The sequence below is a fragment of the Scyliorhinus torazame genome, chromosome 27, assembly GCF_047496885.1.
Source record: "Scyliorhinus torazame isolate Kashiwa2021f chromosome 27, sScyTor2.1, whole genome shotgun sequence".
Lineage (NCBI taxonomy): Eukaryota > Metazoa > Chordata > Chondrichthyes > Carcharhiniformes > Scyliorhinidae > Scyliorhinus > Scyliorhinus torazame.
In genome coordinates, this window is record NC_092733.1 from 4,546,983 (window position 1) to 4,565,023 (window position 18,041).

At 49.2% G+C, this 18,041-nt stretch overlaps 2 protein-coding genes across 2 annotated transcripts in view; both read left to right on the plus strand.

The window, feature by feature from the left end:
- The window catches only part of LOC140403387 (vascular cell adhesion protein 1-like), a 30,437-nt gene extending 22,535 nt beyond the window's left edge, over window positions 1–7,902 (plus strand). Inside the window, exons 5-6 of the mRNA XM_072491319.1 lie at window positions 737–1,051; window positions 3,752–7,902. Coding sequence (XP_072347420.1) covers window positions 737–1,051; window positions 3,752–3,963 — 527 coding nt within the window. The 3' untranslated portion in view covers window positions 3,964–7,902. The remainder of the gene's footprint in view (window positions 1–736; window positions 1,052–3,751) is intronic.
- Window positions 1–18,041, plus strand: part of LOC140403216 (uncharacterized) — a 220,242-nt gene that overhangs the window by 136,787 nt on the left and 65,414 nt on the right. The gene's annotated exons all lie outside the window — the stretch shown is intronic.

An 18,041-nucleotide genomic window follows, 5' to 3' on the forward strand; every position in this document is an offset into this window, starting at 1 on the left:
ATCGTCTGCAAATTTACTGACCCCCCCTTCAACTCCCTCATCCAAGTCATTAATGAAAATCACAAACAGCAGAGGACCCAGAACTGATCCCTGCGGTACACCACTGGTAACTGGGATCCAGGCTGAATATTTGCCATCCACCACCACTCTCTGACTTCTATCGGTTAGCAAGTTCGTCATCCAACTGGCCAAATTTCCCACTATCCCATGCCTCCTTACTTTCTGCATAAGCCTACCATGGGGAATTTTATCAAATGCCTTACTAAAATCCATGTACACTACATCCACTGCTTTACCTTCATCCACATGCTTGGTCACCTCCTCAAAGAATTCAATAAGATTTGTAAGGCAAGACCTACCCCTCACAAATCCGTGCTGACTATTCCTAATCAAGCAGTGTCTTTCCAGATGCTCAGAAATCCTATCCTTCAGTACCCTTTCCATTACTTTGCCTACCACCGAAGTAAGACTAACTGGCCTGTAATTCCCAGGGTTATCCCTAGTTCCTTTTTTGAACAGGGGCACGACATTCGCCACTCTCCAATCCCCTGGTACCACTCCTGTTGACAGTGAGGACAAAAAGATCATTGCCAACGGCTCTGCAATTTCATCTCTTGCTTCCCATAGAAAAGATGTGTATTCTAAACTGGTTCAATTTTTATTAATGTTTATTAATGAAAGTAGTACAGGTTACAATCTTCAGTGAATTCTGTTAATTGTGATTCTCCTTTAACAGATCGAGAGATAAACATAACTTCACCTCCGGAAGTGCTGGAAGTTAACAGAACGTATAGTCTGGAGTGCATTGGTCCGAGGGTCTATCCAAACAATAAACTCATCCTCACATGGCTGAGAGGGAGTGAGACTCTTCAGATTAATTCCACAGGAGAACAAGGTTTCCCGGATGAAGATATAAGATTGAGGAATGTCTTCAGTTTCACTGCAAGTGTGTCAGATGATGGACAGGAGTACACCTGCTTGGCAGAAGTGGACCTGGGCTCTAACAGCACCAAACCGATCGCAAACTCCTCTGTGACTCTGCAAGTTCGCAGTAAGTTCCACATTTGAAGAGGACAATTTGGACATCCTTAGAGTCTCATTTTAAACCCACAGTTCTGTGGTGTTCTTTGCGATTCTTATTATCAGGTGGATGTCATAATGTTCACAAAGACCACAGAAGCTAAGTTCAATAACAAAGCTAACATTTATTACACTACTTATTAAAGCTTGACCACTTACTTCTATAGCAAGCAATAATCTAGCCATCTACAATCTACACTCTACTAACACTAGTCTCTACACTCTATCTATAACTGTACTCTGCACTCTCTAGACCTCGCCTCTGAACTCTCCCCAGCCCTCTTCCAGAAGCCTGAGAGTCAGTGCTTTATATAGTTCTGCATCTAGCTCCATCTAGTGGTCAATTATGATATTACATTTATCCTTTATATTCCAGATGTAGGAGCGTTTCCAAGGCCTGAGTATTGAGCCAGCTTTTACATGGGGTTCCTCCCTCATAGTTATGGCTTAGCCTAATAAACAGAGCCACAGTCACATCAACCTGCTTAAGACGGCTTTATTATTCCAAGCTTGTACACGGAGAAAGATCTGGATCAATGCCAAGATCAATCTGCCTAACACTGATATAAAAACACATCAATTATTGCGTTTTCCAAAAATCAATAGCCCACCCCAGTTGGACTTGATCCAATCCTTGGAGCTGTCACTTCTATATTATCCAGTAAAATTCCTTTAAACAAAATGATGACTTGTGATCAGCTCATGATTTAACCCCATCCTGTCACCTGTTGTTTACCAGGATCTTGTATCCATTCTAAAGCTGTTTTTCGGACATTGCCATCCTAGTAAAGCAGCCAGTTCCTGTCCACCTCATTGTTCGTCCAGGGGCAGGATGCCAAAGCTTATTTCCTCATTACTCCATGGATTTTCCAGGACAGGATATTGGGGGCACCGCTAAGAACTGTTTACTGATCTGACCGTGTAATTTGCTGACCTCACAATCCCGTTTGTCTGAAAAACATGGGCAAGTTAGCTAGCTTAAATCCCATCATGCATTGCGGCCACTGTTTGTAGCAAGAGTTCAAATGATTATCACTGCTATGTCCTAAAATACAGGTTTAATGGTTAATAGTGATTACTGGGTATACTTTCTATGGCTAATCTCAATGCTTAATAAACTAACTTATGTAGAACTATTCTAGTGTTATCCTAGCTATTCAGTTTTAAGAGGTCTCATCTCTGGATACCCCTTCATTAGATATTCTCCATAATGTCACAGCACCCTTTCTTTGAAAAAATGTTTGAAATACTTTCAAACATTTGATACATACATATACAAGAATGCGTTTATACATAACATGTACAATGTCATATCAAATATCATAATTCTAATCCCAGAGTTGCAGGTATCATTGTTTGCAAGTTCAGACGATTTGGTTTTTGACTGGTCGAACCACCTTTGTTGCCTGACATGGTCTTTTGTTTGTGCTTGTGGAGTTGAATTTGTGGAGTTGTTTGTGGAGTTGATTTGTTGTCACCTTTGCCCGAAAAATTGGTTTGCTTTCTGGTGTTTGAGCAAATACCAAGGACCCACAGCACACCTCAGCTACAGTCCCAACCCGTGGACCTTGCTCACATGCATGCCATCAAGCATGGCATTGGCTGGTGGCGCACTGTGCCCACCCCCACCACAATTTTGTGCCACCCTGCTAGCGGGGTATCACCTGGCCCACCCAAGGAAGTCCCCACAGGAGGGCGTCGGACAGGGGCCGCAGAACGTATCACTGGCATGGGTAGTGCCAGCCACCGGTGCCCCTGCCACCCGGGATGGATGGTGGGTTTAGAGGCCCCCCTGTTGCCAGATACTGAGGGGTCAGGAGTGCAGTGCAGAGGGCAACGTTTAGGGGGGAATGGCCGGGGGTAGGGGTGGGAATGGCAGGGGGGGGGGCATGTGGGGGTAGGGGCTGCAGTACAAGCCTGTTGTTCACAGTTGTGGGGAGGGAGGGCGGGGTGTGAAGGGAGGCTTGGGGTGGAGGGAGGTTGGAGGTGTGGATGGAGGGAGTGCTTAAGGGGGAGGGGAATGGAGGGTGGGTTGGGGTCACCTGGGGGGATGATCCCTTTGGGGTTGGGACGGTGATGTCTACTCACCCGTGCTACCTGGTGTAGGTTGTTGACCTTCTGACACTGGAGCCCAGTCCTCCTGGTCACACTGCCCGAGCTGACTGCTGCCCCCACCAGCACTGGCTGCCTTGTGGCTAACTCTCGGGAGAACAGGACATCCCTCTGGCCTCCACCGCGTCCAGGAGCGTCCCCAGGTCAGCATCCCCGAATCTTGGGGCGGGTCACCTGGGCGCCATTGTTGCGAGCTGGCTGGGATTGGCTGAGCAAGTGCAGCTTAAGAGCTGCTCGACCTTGTTAGGGTGGAGCTGGCGAGCGCGGTCCCGGCGAATCAGCCAGCATTCGGGGCGGGAAGCCGGTGAGGCCTCGTTAAGTGGACCAGTTAACCTTGAATAGTGTTGCCGGCCTCGCTGGACCGAGCGCCGGGAACCACGCGGCAAGTCCCGCTCGCTACAACACTTGGAAAGTTTTCCAGAGAATCGCGACCATAGTTACGCCTGAACACGCAGGGAATAAAATATCAGCAGGTTCAAATGCTCATCAAATTCTATTATTTTTTATAAATTAGACAGTTTTACAAATCATTTTATTCAACTTTCATTTCTTCCCACAGGTCGATCAGTGATCGAGCCTACGCATAGAACAGCAATCGTAGCTGCAGTCAGTGGATCAGTGGTGGCTGCATTTATCTTTGCAACAGGAGCCAGCATTTATTACTTATACAATTATGCTAAGAAAACAGGAAAATACAAACTACAAAATGCAAAGCCGAACAACAATCCACAAGTTCCCAGTGGAAATCCATATCATGAATTAAAACCATGAGCTGCAAAGGACAAGGTGGAGAAATAAGATTTATCAATTTAAAAACATTTTTTCCAACCACTTTGGGGAAAAATAATAGATTTGAGTTTGTGCCGTGGTTCTCCTGCCCCATACCCTTTGATGAACAGGAGAACTATGCACAAATTCACCCCCCTCTATATTTGCTACCTTCTCCAGCTGTAACTCTCGAAGGTCCATCCATGCTTGGCTTCTTGCCGAATTTAATCCCCTTACCATTGGGGTTTATTCCTTCAATGAATAGCGAGTGGACCATTTAGCCTCTGGAGCTTGTTGCACTATTCACTGGTTGTGAGACCCTGATCGGAAAGTTTCTCTCACCATGATCTCAAAGTTGAATTCAGTGTCAGGGGTTAAGAACACACACTCTACAGTTTTATAACATATATAGACATCCACATAGCTGATTTCTAAATTTAAAAAAATGGGAAAAGTCTTGAAAATGATTGAAGCCATGTCTGGCTGTGATTCTCAAATAAAAGGAACTTTTCCGCAGAATCAGGGAAGTAGACTCCTCGTTATCTCTGAAGAGACACCAATAAACCTGTGGGCTGCAGAAATCAAATTCAACAGGATTTATACTATGGACATCTACATTTGATATGTCAGGCTTGACCAGCAGAATTGACTAGACTTCTCGGGCAAAGGACCTTTCAACCTTTCAAATTCTTAATGGTTGGAACATTACATTTCAGGAATCCAGGCAAAGAAATTAACTTCCTTTGTCAGAGCAAAAGTGGGAAAAGTGGGAGTCATGTGGCATGGCCCCCTAGTTGGAGAATCAATTACGCTGCCTTGCTCTACTGTAAAGCAGCCTGCCATCTTATATCTACCAACCACAGAAAAAGTGTTCTGTTCAGTTTTGAATGCTTGGCCCTGTCAATACTGCTCCTACTGGAACTTTGGAACTTCTGTACCAATCATTAAAATACTAATTAATCCCTGGAGCGTCATGGAAGTAAAAGAATCCTAGAATCCCGACAGTGCAGAAGAAGAACATTCAGCCCATCAAGTCTGCGCCGACCCTTCGAAAGAGCACCCTACCTAGGCCCAATCCCCGCTCTAGCACTGTATCCCCACCCACCCTTTGGACACTAAGGGGAAATTTATCATGGCCAATCCACCTAACCTGCACATCTTTGGATTGTGGCAGGAAACCGGAGCACCCGGAGGAAACCCACGCACACACGGGGAGAATGTGCAGACTCACATGGACAGTCACCCGAGGCCGGAATTGGACCTCGGTTCCTGGTGCTGTGAGGCGCTCAGCAACTCCAGCATTCTCTAACTGTAAAGACAGAGCGTGCTTTCTTCCTTCTCTTTCCATGGTGGTTGTAGCTAGCAGCACGCAGAACACCCTGCATTGTTTACTGTTATTTAACTGTCCTGACAGTTACCTAACAGTATAAATTGTGTAATTTATATTGTATTGTTTCCTGTAATTCTTTTATTATTAGACAATTTCAAACATAGGAAATGATAAATTGGGAGTTTTCTTCTTTCTTGTAAAGTAATGGGAACAAAGAATTGGTTTAATTCCAAGCCAATGGGACGAGCTCCACAGATCTCAAACTGGCCACAAGACTATTGACTCTTGGCTGAAACCAACATTGTTAACAAAGTAGAAACTGAATAAATGAAGCCCAGTTATTCTGGGTTCAGCTTCTGCCGATACTGACAGAATCCAAGTTGGGCAGATGCAGAAATATTGAGGATTGTACAGCAGATCCGCTCCTGACCTCTGTAACCAACATTCATTCCTCCACTACAGCTTCCCCCTGAGCCACCACATCTGTTCTAACTGAAGTGGGTGTGATGTCTCATAAAGAGTGACTAACTTGTTCACAAAAAAGGACAGATAGAAACTGGACTGAAAAGCTCAGGCATTTCATCCCACTTTATGCAGAGAAGCTGCCATTTTCACTCTGATGAATGTAGGAATTTCAGTTATAGTGGCTGGAATTCTCGGTCCGTTCTCGCCGGTGGGATTCTCCAGTCTTGCTGCAATGAATGGAGTTTTGGCTGAGCGCCAAATTCTCTGTTCATTCTGGCAGCAGTGGCGGGTAAGTTCGCCCATTGTATTTTATGTATTTGGTGCAGTAAGGGTTGGGTTAGGCTTATTAAAAGACTGTGGGCGAAATTCTCCGGTATCGGTGTGATGTCCGCCAACTGGCACCCAGAACGGCGCAAATCAGTCGGGCATCGCGCCGCCCCAAAGGTGCGGAATGCTCCGCATCTTTGGGGGTCGAGCCCCAACATTGAGGGGCTAGGCCGATGCCGGAGGAATTTACGCCCCGCCAGCTGGCGGAAAAGGCCTTTGGTGCCCCGCCAGCTGGCGGGGAAATGACATCTCCGGGCGGCGCATGTGCGGGAGCGTTAGCGGCCGCTCACGGCATCCCCGCGCATGCGCTGTGGAGGGAGTCTCTTCCGCCGCCGCCATGGTGGAGACCATGGCGAAGGCGGAAGGGAAAGAGTGCCCCCACGGCACAGGTCCGCCCGCGGATCGGTGGGCCCCGATCGCGGGCCAGGCCACCGTGGGGGCACCCCCCAGGGCCAGATTGCCCCGCGCCCCCCCCAGGACCCCGGAGCCCGTCGCGCCGCCTTGTCTCGCCGGTAAGGTAGGTGGTTTAATCTACGCCGGCGGGACAGGCATTTTAGCGGTGGGACTTCGGCCAATCCGAGTCGGAGAATCGCGCGGGGGGGCCCGCCAAACGTTGCGGCGCGATTCCCGCCCCCGCCGAATCTCCGGTGCCAGAGACTTCGGCAACCGGCGGGGGCGGGATTCACGCCAGCCCCCGGCGGGGGGTCGGAGAATCTCGCCCTGGAATAGTGTGTGTATTACTGCTCAATCGTGTTTTTAAAAATTCTGGTTTGCAAGACAGCTCGGCTTTTTGGGAGCCAGAGGTGCAATTAAAGCATCGTAAAGGTTTGGGGTTTTATATTCAGAGGGTTCCCTGCAGAGTATTTAATTAGAGACAATGGCCGGGATTCTCCGACCCCCCCACCGGGTCGGAGAATCCCCGGGGGAGGCACAAATCCAGCCCCAACGCCCCGACGCCAGCTGCCCTATTCTCCGGTGCTGTTTTTCGGGCGGCGGCAGCGGGATTCCCTGGCAAGTGAGTGTTCGGGGGCAGTCTTTATGGGGGCACAGGGGGATCTGACCCCGGGGGGGGGACCCTCACGGTGGTCTGGCCCGCGATCGGGGCCTACCGATCTGCGAGCGGGCTTGTTCTGTGGGGGGACCTCTTTCTTCCGCGCCGGGCCCCTGTAGGGCATCCGCCATATTGCCTGGGGGCTGGCACGGAGAAGAGAACCCCTCGCACATGCGCGAAAATTCACCGGCCGGTCTGTGCATGCGTGAGATCACGCCGGCCCTTCGACGCCGGCTGGAGTGGCGCCAACCCCTCTGGCATCCACCTAGCCCCGGAAATGTGGAGAATTCCGCACTTTCGGGGGCTGTTGACACCGGCATGGGGACTTAGTCCCCAGAAGGCAGAATCCCACCCAATGTGTTCAGTTAGTAAGATGACGTAGTTAATGGGAGTAGCTAAGGTTAGAATAGCCAGGCACTCAGGGTCACAGAGTTAGTTTTGTTTCTGGAAGACAAGCAGTTGAGAGCAGCTACTGAAGAAATACCGCCAGAGATATTCTGCATTGTTATGACAGGTGTCAGGTCTTTTTCTTTAAAGTAGTTAAACAATCTTTTTTTATCAAAGTGGAGTGATTAAGACCTCTCTTCACAGCAAGTATTCCGCAGACTGCTAACTATATTTTAACAATGGATTGGGTCCTGAGATGGTTCTGTTGTTTGAGTGGAAGTAAAGATAGCAGTTAAGGGTTATTGTGTCACTGTATTGATCAGCATTGTTTAAGGGGTAATTGTAAACTATTTTATTTTGTGATGTTAAATTTATTTTAATACTGTGTCAGTAATAAAGTTTGGTTTAATATTCCATATCCCTATTTGTTCGTGCAATCACTCCTGCAGCAAGGAATCCTTTCCTCACAGTTCACAAAATTGAAATAAAATATTGGGGTTTGTGTCCAGCATCCAGACACTGTTGGAGTCTGGTCGACCACGGTAATATTGACTGAATTGTGGGTCTATGTTAGCATTCACCAATCGCTGGCTGACAGATACAAGTTCCCACAAATTGGGTGGGTTGCATTGGGCGAATCAGGGAAAGGATCAAAACAATTGCGGAGGGAAATGATGTAAGGGCAGACAAGGATGCAAATTGCTGGTTTCTGAGCTCCTGGCTAAAATTCATTTCAGCAGCACTTCATACCATAAACATGGTGAAAATGGTGAGATTCCTGAAGAAGAGTCACATTAAACCCGAAACATTGGCTGGGATTCTCCCAAGTTCCGGCCAGCGTGTTTCATGTCAGACATGGGAAGAGAATGTGGCAGGAGTCCCAGAATGACCTCCCCACACCCCACCCAAATATCACTTTGTGAGGCCAGTGGGGAAACACTCCTGCATGAAACATGTGCAGCGTGCAGAGGTTGGGACTAATCTAAACAACACCTGGGCTGTCTCCATAATTCAGGATGGAGGCCGTCTGCAATGCTAGACCCTGGAACCCCAGAGCAGTGGGTCAGGGGTCAATCTGCAGGCGCCATTAGGTGTCCAGGAGGGGACCCATCTGCCACTCTCAGAATATTTCTGGAGATAAGAACATAGGAATTAGGAGCTAAAGCCGGCCATTCAGCCCTTCGAGCCTGCTCCACCATCCAATCATACCACGGCTGATCTCCTCCTGGTCTCAAATCCACCTCCCACCTGTTCCCCATGTCCCTTTAAACCCTTTTTATACATTTACCGTACCCAATTCATTTTTTCCAATTAAGGGGCAATTAAGTGTGGCCAACCCACCTACCCTGCACATCTTTGGGTTGTGGGGGTGAAACCCACGCAGATACATGGAGAATGTGCAAACCCCACACGGACAGTGACCCAGAGCCGGGATCGAACCTGGAACCTCGGCGCCATGAGGCAGCAGTGCTAACCACTGTGCCACCGTGCTGCCCTTTTAAACCATTTTTGAATCAGAAATATTTCTACCTCCTTCTTGAAACCATTTAATGACTCACATTCCACCGCACTATGGGGCAGCAAGTTCACAAATTCTGCGAGAAATAGTTCCTCCTCATCTCAGATCCATTTTCGATCTCAAGAGTTCTATCTTCTAGTGTCGGAGTACTCTTGGAGATCTATCATCATTTTCAGGTGGTCCATCTTCTTTCTTCAACAGTGGCTCAGTAATGTTGGACTCCTCTTCAACATGACACCCGGACAGAATGTCAGTATTTGTGTTATCCAGGCCTGCCCCGCCACTGAATACAACACAAAACACTCAAGTGCATAATTAGTGAGGTTGGGCCTGCGAACTTTGTCATATTTTCCTTCCAACTTCCACAGCAGGAAATACTCCCATGTTCCGAACACGTGCCACGGCACTGAGGGTGAAATTTGCTCAGATATTGGCACAGGGCGATAGCGGTGTGAAAAGTGACATTGAAGCCCCTGGCAGCAATGACGGCTTTCTCGAATGTATTGAGCGAGACTGAGGTTCACAAACCTCAAGGGTCGGGTCCCACAACATAATGCTGCTGGGACAAAAACAGAAAATACTGGACAATAGCAGCAGGTCTGACTGCATCTGTGGAGAGAGAAGGGAACAAACGTTTCGAGTCTGGGTGACGCTTTGTCAAAGCTGGAGAGAACTGGAAATAGGATCAGGTTTATACTATTGTGGGGGGGGGGGGGGGGGGGGGGTGCGCGGAGCGGTGGGGATGGATAGGGACCAGTGATAGGTGGAGATTGACAATGATGTCATGGTCAGAAAGAAAAGGAATCTGCAAACTTGGACACATTGCCCTTGGTCCCCAACTCCAAATCATCTATATAAATTGTGAACAGTTGTGGGCCCAACACTGATCCCTGAGGGACACCACTAGCTACTGATTGCCAACCAGAGAAACACCCATTAATCCCCACTCTTTGCTTTCTATTAATTAACCAATCCTCTATCCACGCTACTACTTTACCCTTAATGCCATGCATCTTATGCAGCAACCTTTTGTGTGGCATCTTGTCAAAGGCTTTCTGGAAATCCAGATATACCACATCCATTGGCTCCCCATTGTCTACCGCAATGGTAATGTCCTCAACAAATTCCACTAAGTCAGGCACGACCTGCCCTTGATGAATCCATGCTGCGTCTGTCCAATAGGACAATTTCCATCCAGATGCCTCGCTATTTCTTCCTTGATGATAGATTCCAGCATCTTCCCAACTACTGAAATTAAGCTAACTGGCCTATAATTACCCACTTTCTGCCTACCTCCTTTTTTAAACAGTGGTGTCACGTTTGCTAATTTCCAATCCGCCGGCGCCACCCCAGAGTCGAGTGAATTTTGGTAAATTATCACTAGTGCATTTGCAATTTCCTTAGCCATCTCTTTTAGTACCCTGAGATACATTCCATCAGGGCCAGGAGACTTGTCTACCTTTATCCCCATTAGCTTGCCCATCACTACCTCCTTAGTGATAACTGTCGTGTTGGGTGTCCTGGTCTACAAACAGGTCAACACGGCTGGAGATGGTGTAACTCTATTTTATTAACAACTCAACTGTAATAACATACTGTAAGCTTGGGTACGTGCATTACCAGCTTATCTGTGGACCCTGTCCTATCACTATCTAGGTGAGGCACTCAGCACTTGGTCAATGTGTGAGAGGCAGGCTGTGAGCTCTGTGCTCTGAGCTGGCTGCTGCTAGAATGAGCAGGAACTCTGGTGTCCTCTGTCTTTATAGTGCGTGTGCTCTCACTGGTGATTAGCAGCAATGTTGTGTATGCTGGTTGGTCCGACTGCATGTCCATCAGTGTGTGTGTGATTGCACCATGATATGCTGATGTATATCATGACATCCCCCCTTTTCATAAAGAATATGTGCCTACATGAGAATAAATAAAGTGTAGTGAGTGTGTCTGATCATGTGTGTGCATTATTTACATCAATATGTACATGTGGTTATGCTATATACACGGGAAGGTGCCAGGTGCAGAGGAAAACTATGTTACACCAAGAACGAAACAAATGCTACTAACACTGAAAAACTCTTAAACAGTGCGGCAGAACAAGTCAGCGAGTCCAATAGTGCAAGGTTTATAAATCAAGTCTTTGGGGTGGGTGACGAATTCGGGTTGACCGCCTCGAGGGTGGTTCAGGATCCACCGGCTGAGGAATGGGCCGGGCCACGGTCGAGTGAGGAGGAGGCAGGGTATCCGGAAGCTCAACAAAGTCCATGTCCGGGACAACAGGAGGGCGTGGCACCGGCGTAGGATCTCGTAGTGAGCGTGGAACCAGACGAAGGGCACGCCGATTACGGCGGCGAATGGAGCCATCAGGCAAACAAACCAGAAACGAGCGGGGAGCCACCTGTCTAAGAACCTTCGCGGTTGCCGACCAGCCACCCTCCGGAAGGTGTATGCGGACATGATCTCCAGGCACCAGGGCAGGAAGATCAGTCGCCCGAGCATCATGAGCCGCCTTGTGTTGCTCACGCTCTTGTTGCATCCGCCGAAGTACCGGAGCATGGTGGAGGTCTGGGACGAGAATGGCGGCACAGTGATCCTGAGGGTGCGACCCATAAGCAGCTGGGCTGGTGACAGGCCCGTGGACAGTGGGGCCGAGCGATAGGCCAGCAAGGCGAGGCAGAAGTCAGATCCTGCATCAGCAGCCTTGCAGAGGAGTCTTTTTACAATGTGGACGCCCTTTTCTGCCTTGCCATTTGACTGAGGGTGCAGGGGACTGGACGTCACGTGTGCAAAGCTGTATGCACTAGCGAAGGAAGACCATTCCTGACTCGCGAAGCAGGGGCCATTGTCTGACATCACAGTGAGCGGGATGCCGTGGCGAGCAAAGGTCTCCTTACAGGCCCGGATAACAGCCAATGACGCGGTGTCGTGCAGGCGTATGACCTCAGAATAGCTGGAAAAGTAGTCGATGATGATGATGTAGTCCCTGCCGAGCGCATGGAACAGGTCCACGCCCACCTTCGACCAGGGGGACGTGACCAACTCATGGGGCTGAAGGGTCTCACGGGGTTGTGCCGGCTGGAACCGCTGACAGGTGGGGCAATTGTGCACAGTGTTGGCAATGTCCTCATTTATTCCCGGCCAGTATACTGCCTCTCGGGCCCTCCATTGGCACTTCTCAATGCCGAGATGGCCTTCGTGCAGCTGTTCTAAGACAAGCCGGTGCATGCTGTGTGGGATCACGATGCGGTCCAGCTTCAGGAGGACACCATCCACGACTGCCAAGTTGTCCCGAATGTTATAAAACTGTGGGCACTGTCCCTTGAGCCACCTGTCCGTCATGCGGCACATCACACGTTGCAGAAGGGGGTCAGCCGCAGTCTCACGGCGAATGTGGGCAAGGACGTATTAGGGAGAGGCAGCACGGTTTTGTGAAGGGGAGTCGTGTCTCACTAACTTGATAGAGTTTTTCGAGGAGGTCACGAAGATGATTGATGCAGGTAGGGCAGTGGATGTTGTCTATATGGACTTCAGTAAGGCCTTTGACAAGGTCCCTCATGGTAGACTAGTACAAAAGGTGAAGTCACACGGGATCAGGGGTGAGCTGGCAAGGTGGATACAGAACTGGCTAGGTCATAGAAGGCAGAGAGTAGCAATGGAAGGATGCTTTTCTAATTGGAGGGCTGTGACCAGTGGTGTTCCACAGGGATCAGTGCTGGGACCTTTGCTGTTTGTAGTATATATAAATGATTTGGAGGAAAATGTAACTGGTCTGATTAGTAAGTTTGCAGACGACACAAAGGTTGGTGGAATTGCGGATAGCGATGAGGACTGTCAGAAGATACAGCAGGATTTAGATTGTTTGGAGACTTGGGCGGAGAGATGGCAGATGGAGTTTAATCCGGACAAATGTGAGGTTATGCATTTTGGAAGGTCTAATGCAGGTAGGGAATATACAGTGAATGGTAGAACCCTCAAGAGTATTGAAAGTCAGAGAGATCTAGGAGTATAGGTCCACAGGTCACTGAAAGGGGCAACACAGGTGGAGAAGGTAGTCAAGAAGGTATACGACATGCTTGCCTTCATTGGCCGGGGCATTGAGTATAAGAATTGGCAAGTCATGTTACAGCTGTATAGAACCTTAGTTAGGCCACACTTGGAGTATAGTGTTCAATTCTGGTCGCCACACTACCAGAAGGATGTGGAGGCTTTAGAGAGGGTGCAGAAGAGATTTACCAGAATGTTGCCTGGTATGGAGGGCATTAGCTATGAGGAGCGGTTGAATAGACTCGGTTTGTTCTCACTGGAACGAAGGAGGTTGAGGGGCGACCTGATAGAGGTCTACAAAATTATGAGGGGCATAGACAGAGTGGATAGTCAGAGGCTTTTCCCCAGGGTAGAGGGGTCAATTACTAGGGGGCATAGGTTTAGGTTGAGAGGGGCAATGTTGAGAGTAGATGTACGAGGCAAGTTTTTTTACACAGAGGGTAGTGGGTGCCTGGAAGTCGCTACCGGAGGAGGTGGTGGAAGCAGGGACGATAGTGACATTTAAGGGGCATCTTGACAAATACATGAATAGGATGGGAAGAGAGGGATACGGACCCAGGAAGTGTAGAAGATTGTAGTTTAGTCGGGCAGCATGGTCGGCACGGGCTTGGAGGGCCGAAGGGCCTGTTCCTGTGCTGTACATTTCTTTGTTCTTTGTTCTTTGTTCAGTGGCTGGTAGATTGGCAGAAGTGAAGGCTACATGTGCGTCGACTTGGCCAACGAACCCCTCTGGGTCGGACGGAGTGTCAACTGCCCTGGACAGAGCGTCTGCTATGATCAGGTCCTTACCCGGGGCGTATACAAGTTGGAAGTCGTACCTCCAGAGTTTGAGCAGAATGCGCTGGAGGCGAGGGGTCATGTCATTGAGGTTTTTTGGATGATGCCAACCAGCGGGCGATGGTCGGTCTCCACAGTGAACTGGGGAAGGCCATACACATAGTCGTGGAACTTGTCAACGCCAGTCAACAGGCCTAGGCACTCCTTCTTAATTTGCACATAGCGCTGCTCTGTGGGGGTCATGGCACGGGCATGTGACGCATAAGTGACTGGGGCCCATGATGAGGTGTCATCCCGTTACAGGAGGACCGCCCCAATGCCGGACTGGCTGGCGTCAGTCGAGATTTTCGTGCAGGACCGAAGAACGGCAGTACCGGGGCGGTGGTGAGCTTGACCTTGAGCTCCTCCCATTCACGCTGGTGGGTGGGAGGCCACTGGAATTCAGTTGTCTTCCTGACAAGGTGCCGGAGAGCTGAGGTGTGGGAAGCGAGGTTAGGGATGAATTTTCCCAGGAAGTTGTCCATCCCGAGAAAGCGTAGCACCGCCGCCTTGTCTGTCGGCTTCTGCATGGCCGTGATGGCTGCCACCTTGTCGGCATCCGGCCGCACCCCCAACCGGGAGATGTGGTCCCCCAGGAACTTGAGCTCGGTTTGGCCAAAAGAACATTTGGCCCTGTTAAGGCACAGGCCCTGGTCCCATATCCGTTGAAAGACGTGTTGGAGGCGACTGATATGCTCCTGTGGTGTGGTAGACCAAATAATGATATCGTCCACATAGACGCGCACGCCTTCAATGACCTCCATCATCTGTTCCATGATGCGATGGAAAACCTCAGTGGCCGATATGATTCCGAATGGCATCCTATTGTAGCAGTATCTGCGAAATGGAGTGTTGAAGGTGCACAGCTTCCTGCTGGACTGATCCAATTGAATCTGCCAGAAGCCCTTTGAGGCATCAAGCTTGGTGAATATTTTTGCCCGAGCCATCTCGCACGTGATCTCCTCACGTTTGGGTATAGGGTAATGTTCCCTCATTCTATTGCGATTTAAGTCTTTCGGGTCAATACAGATGCGGAGCTCGCCGGAGGGCTTCTTGACGCACACCATGGAGCTGATCCATGGCGTTGGCTCAGTCACCCGGGAAAGCACTCCTTGGTCCTGCAGGTCCTGCAGCTGCTGCGCGAGGCGGTCCTTGAGGGGAGCTGGGACTCTGCCAGGTGCATGAACTACCGGGGTGGCGTCCTGTTTGAGCAGGATTTTGTATGTGTAGGGCAGTGTACCCATGCCCTCGAAAGCATCCTGGTTGTGAGAGAGGATTGAGTTTAGTTGCGCCCTGAATTCCGCATCTTGGAAGTCAGACGTGCCTTCTGGAGAGAGAGAGTGTACTCGCTGAACGAGGTGGAGGAGTTTGCACGCCTGTGCGCCGAGCAGAGAGTCCTTTGAAGAGCCCACGATCTCGAAGGGAGGCTTTATGTGAGCTGTGCGTCACTTCGAGTTGGCACGACCCCGTGGCAGGGATGACGTTGCCATTATAGTCGACCAGTTGACAGATGGATGGAAGAATTGCTGGTTTGACCCTCAGGGTTTGAAATGCTGACCACGCGAGGAGATTGGCGGAGGCACCAGTGTCCAGGCGGAATGTGATCTGGGATCGGTTGACCGTCAGGGTGGCACACCACTCGTCGTCCGGATCAATGCTGTGCACCGACAACGGCTGGTGCGCTCGACTCGGGGACAGCTTGTTCGTGTTGAAGCCTGCCACAGCATAGGCATTGTCGCGCTTTGGCCGGACATTGCCGCTTTAAATGGGCGGAGCCACAGTTGCAGCACGTCATGACGTCAGTGCGTTCGTTGCGCCACCGCGCATGCGCGGTGCGGTCTTGCGTAGAGCACGCCTGCGCATCGCGTTCCTACGCGTACAAGCGCCGGACGCCTCGGAAAGCGCGCAAAATGGCCGCCCTCCTCCAGGCCGCGGGCCAGGGGGTACTCGATCGTCTGGACCCGCTCTGCCTCGTGGGGCCCCTGTCGCGCCGTTTCAGCCGCCTGGATGTGTGAGTGCCGGCTGGTGGCGTTCTCATGCAGGACGCAGGTCTCGATGGCCGTCGCTAGGGTGAGCTGCTTGATTTTATGGAGCTGCTGGTGCAGGGTGTCCGACATGACCCCGAAAACTATCTGGTCGCGTATCATGGAGTCAGAGGTGGGCCCATAGCCGCAGGACTGCGCGAGGATGCAGAGGTGCGTTAAATAAGACTGGAAAGGCTCGTCCTTACCCCGCAGGTGCTGCTGGAACAGATACCTCTCTAAGCTTTTGTTTACTTCAACGCTGAAGTGTTCATCAAATTTTAGGAGCACCGTCTTGTATTTGGTTTTGTCCTCGCCGTCCGCGAATGTAAGGGAGTTAAAGATGTAGATGGTGTGTTGCCCCGCCGTGGAGAGAAGAAGGGCAATCTTCCTGGTGTCCGATGCATTCTCCCTGTCTGTGGCCACTAGGAGGAGCTGGAAGTGCTGTTTAAAATCTTCCAATTCACCCCGAGATTGCCAGCGATTCGTAGCGGCGGCGGCGGGTGGATGTTCTCCATGCTGCAGGATGCCGGATTGCTGATAAATTGCAGGTAGGTCTCACAGGGGCGAGTACGAGTCCACTCCTGGAACCATGTCGTGTTGGGTGCTCTGGTCTACAAACAGGTCAACACGGCTGGAGATGGTGTAACTCTATTTTATTAACAACTCAACTGTAATAACATACTGTAAGCTTGGGTACGTGCATTACCAGCTTATCTGTGGACCCTGTCCTATCACTATCTAGGTGAGGCACTCAGCACATGGTCAATGTCTGTGTTGCAGGCTGTGAGCTCTGTGCTCTGAGCTGGCTGCTGCTAGAATGAGCGGGAACTCTGGTATCCCCTGTCTTTATAGTGCGTGTGCTCTCACTGGTGATTGGCTGCGATGTTGTGTATGCTGGTTGGTCCTACTGTATGTCCATCAGTGTGGCAGTGTGTGTGTGATTGCACCATGATATGCTGATGTATATCATGACAATAACAATCATCTCAAGGTCCTCACCTGTCATAGCCTCATTTCCATCAGTCACTGGCATGTTATTTGTGTCTTCCACTGTGAAGACCAACCCAAAAAACCTCCTCAGCCATTTCCTCATCTTCAATCATTAAATCTCCCTTCTCATCCTCTAAAGGACCAATATTTACCATAGCCACTCTTTTTTGTTTTATATATTTATAGAAACTTTTATTATCTGTTTTTATATTCTGAGCAAGTTTACTCTCATAATCTATCTTACTCTTCTTTATAGCTTTTTTAGTAGCTTTCTGTTGCCCACTGAAGATTTCCCAATCCTCTAGTCTCCCACTAATCTTTGCCACTTTGTATGTTTTTTCCTTCAATTTGATACGCTCCCTTATTTCCTTAGATATCCACGGTCGATTTTCCCTTTTTCTACCATCCTTCCTTTTTGTTGCTATAAACTTTTGCTGAGCACTGAAAAATCGCTTGGAAGGTTCTCCACTGTTCCTCAACTGTTTCACTATAAAGTCTTTGCTCCCAGTCTATCTTACCCAGCTCTTCTCTCATCCCATTGTAATCTCCTTTGTTTAAGCACAAACACCAGTGTTTGATTTTACCTTCTCACCCTGTATCTGTATTTTAAATTCCACCATATTGTGATCGCTCCTTCCGAGAGGATCCCTAACTATGAGATCATTAATGAATCCTGTCTCATTACGCAGGACCAGATCTAGGATTGCTTGTTCCCTCATAGGCTCCATTACATACTGTTCTAGGAAACTATCGTGGATACATTCTATAAACTCCTCCTTATGGCTGCCTTGATCCATCTTCCTAATACAAATTTCCATTCACACTGCTCATTGGTGTCCAATCTTAGCTCTGCTCATCTTCACGTCAAAATATTTGCTTTCACACCTAACCTCGTTTTGATGTTTGTAACCTGCAGTCTAAAAGTCTTCAGTCTAATTAAATTAGTCAGACCCATACACACCCACACACCCACACAAGCCTGTTTCACAGTATACCCAGTGATATTGGGAAAACATTGTAAAATATGATATTTTGTCCCACTACAGTCTGTCTGAATAGGCCAGGCCCTGCAACTGGTACATTCTGTTGTAAATACATAAGAATAGTTTTAACAGTCTTGAGTAATTTATTTAG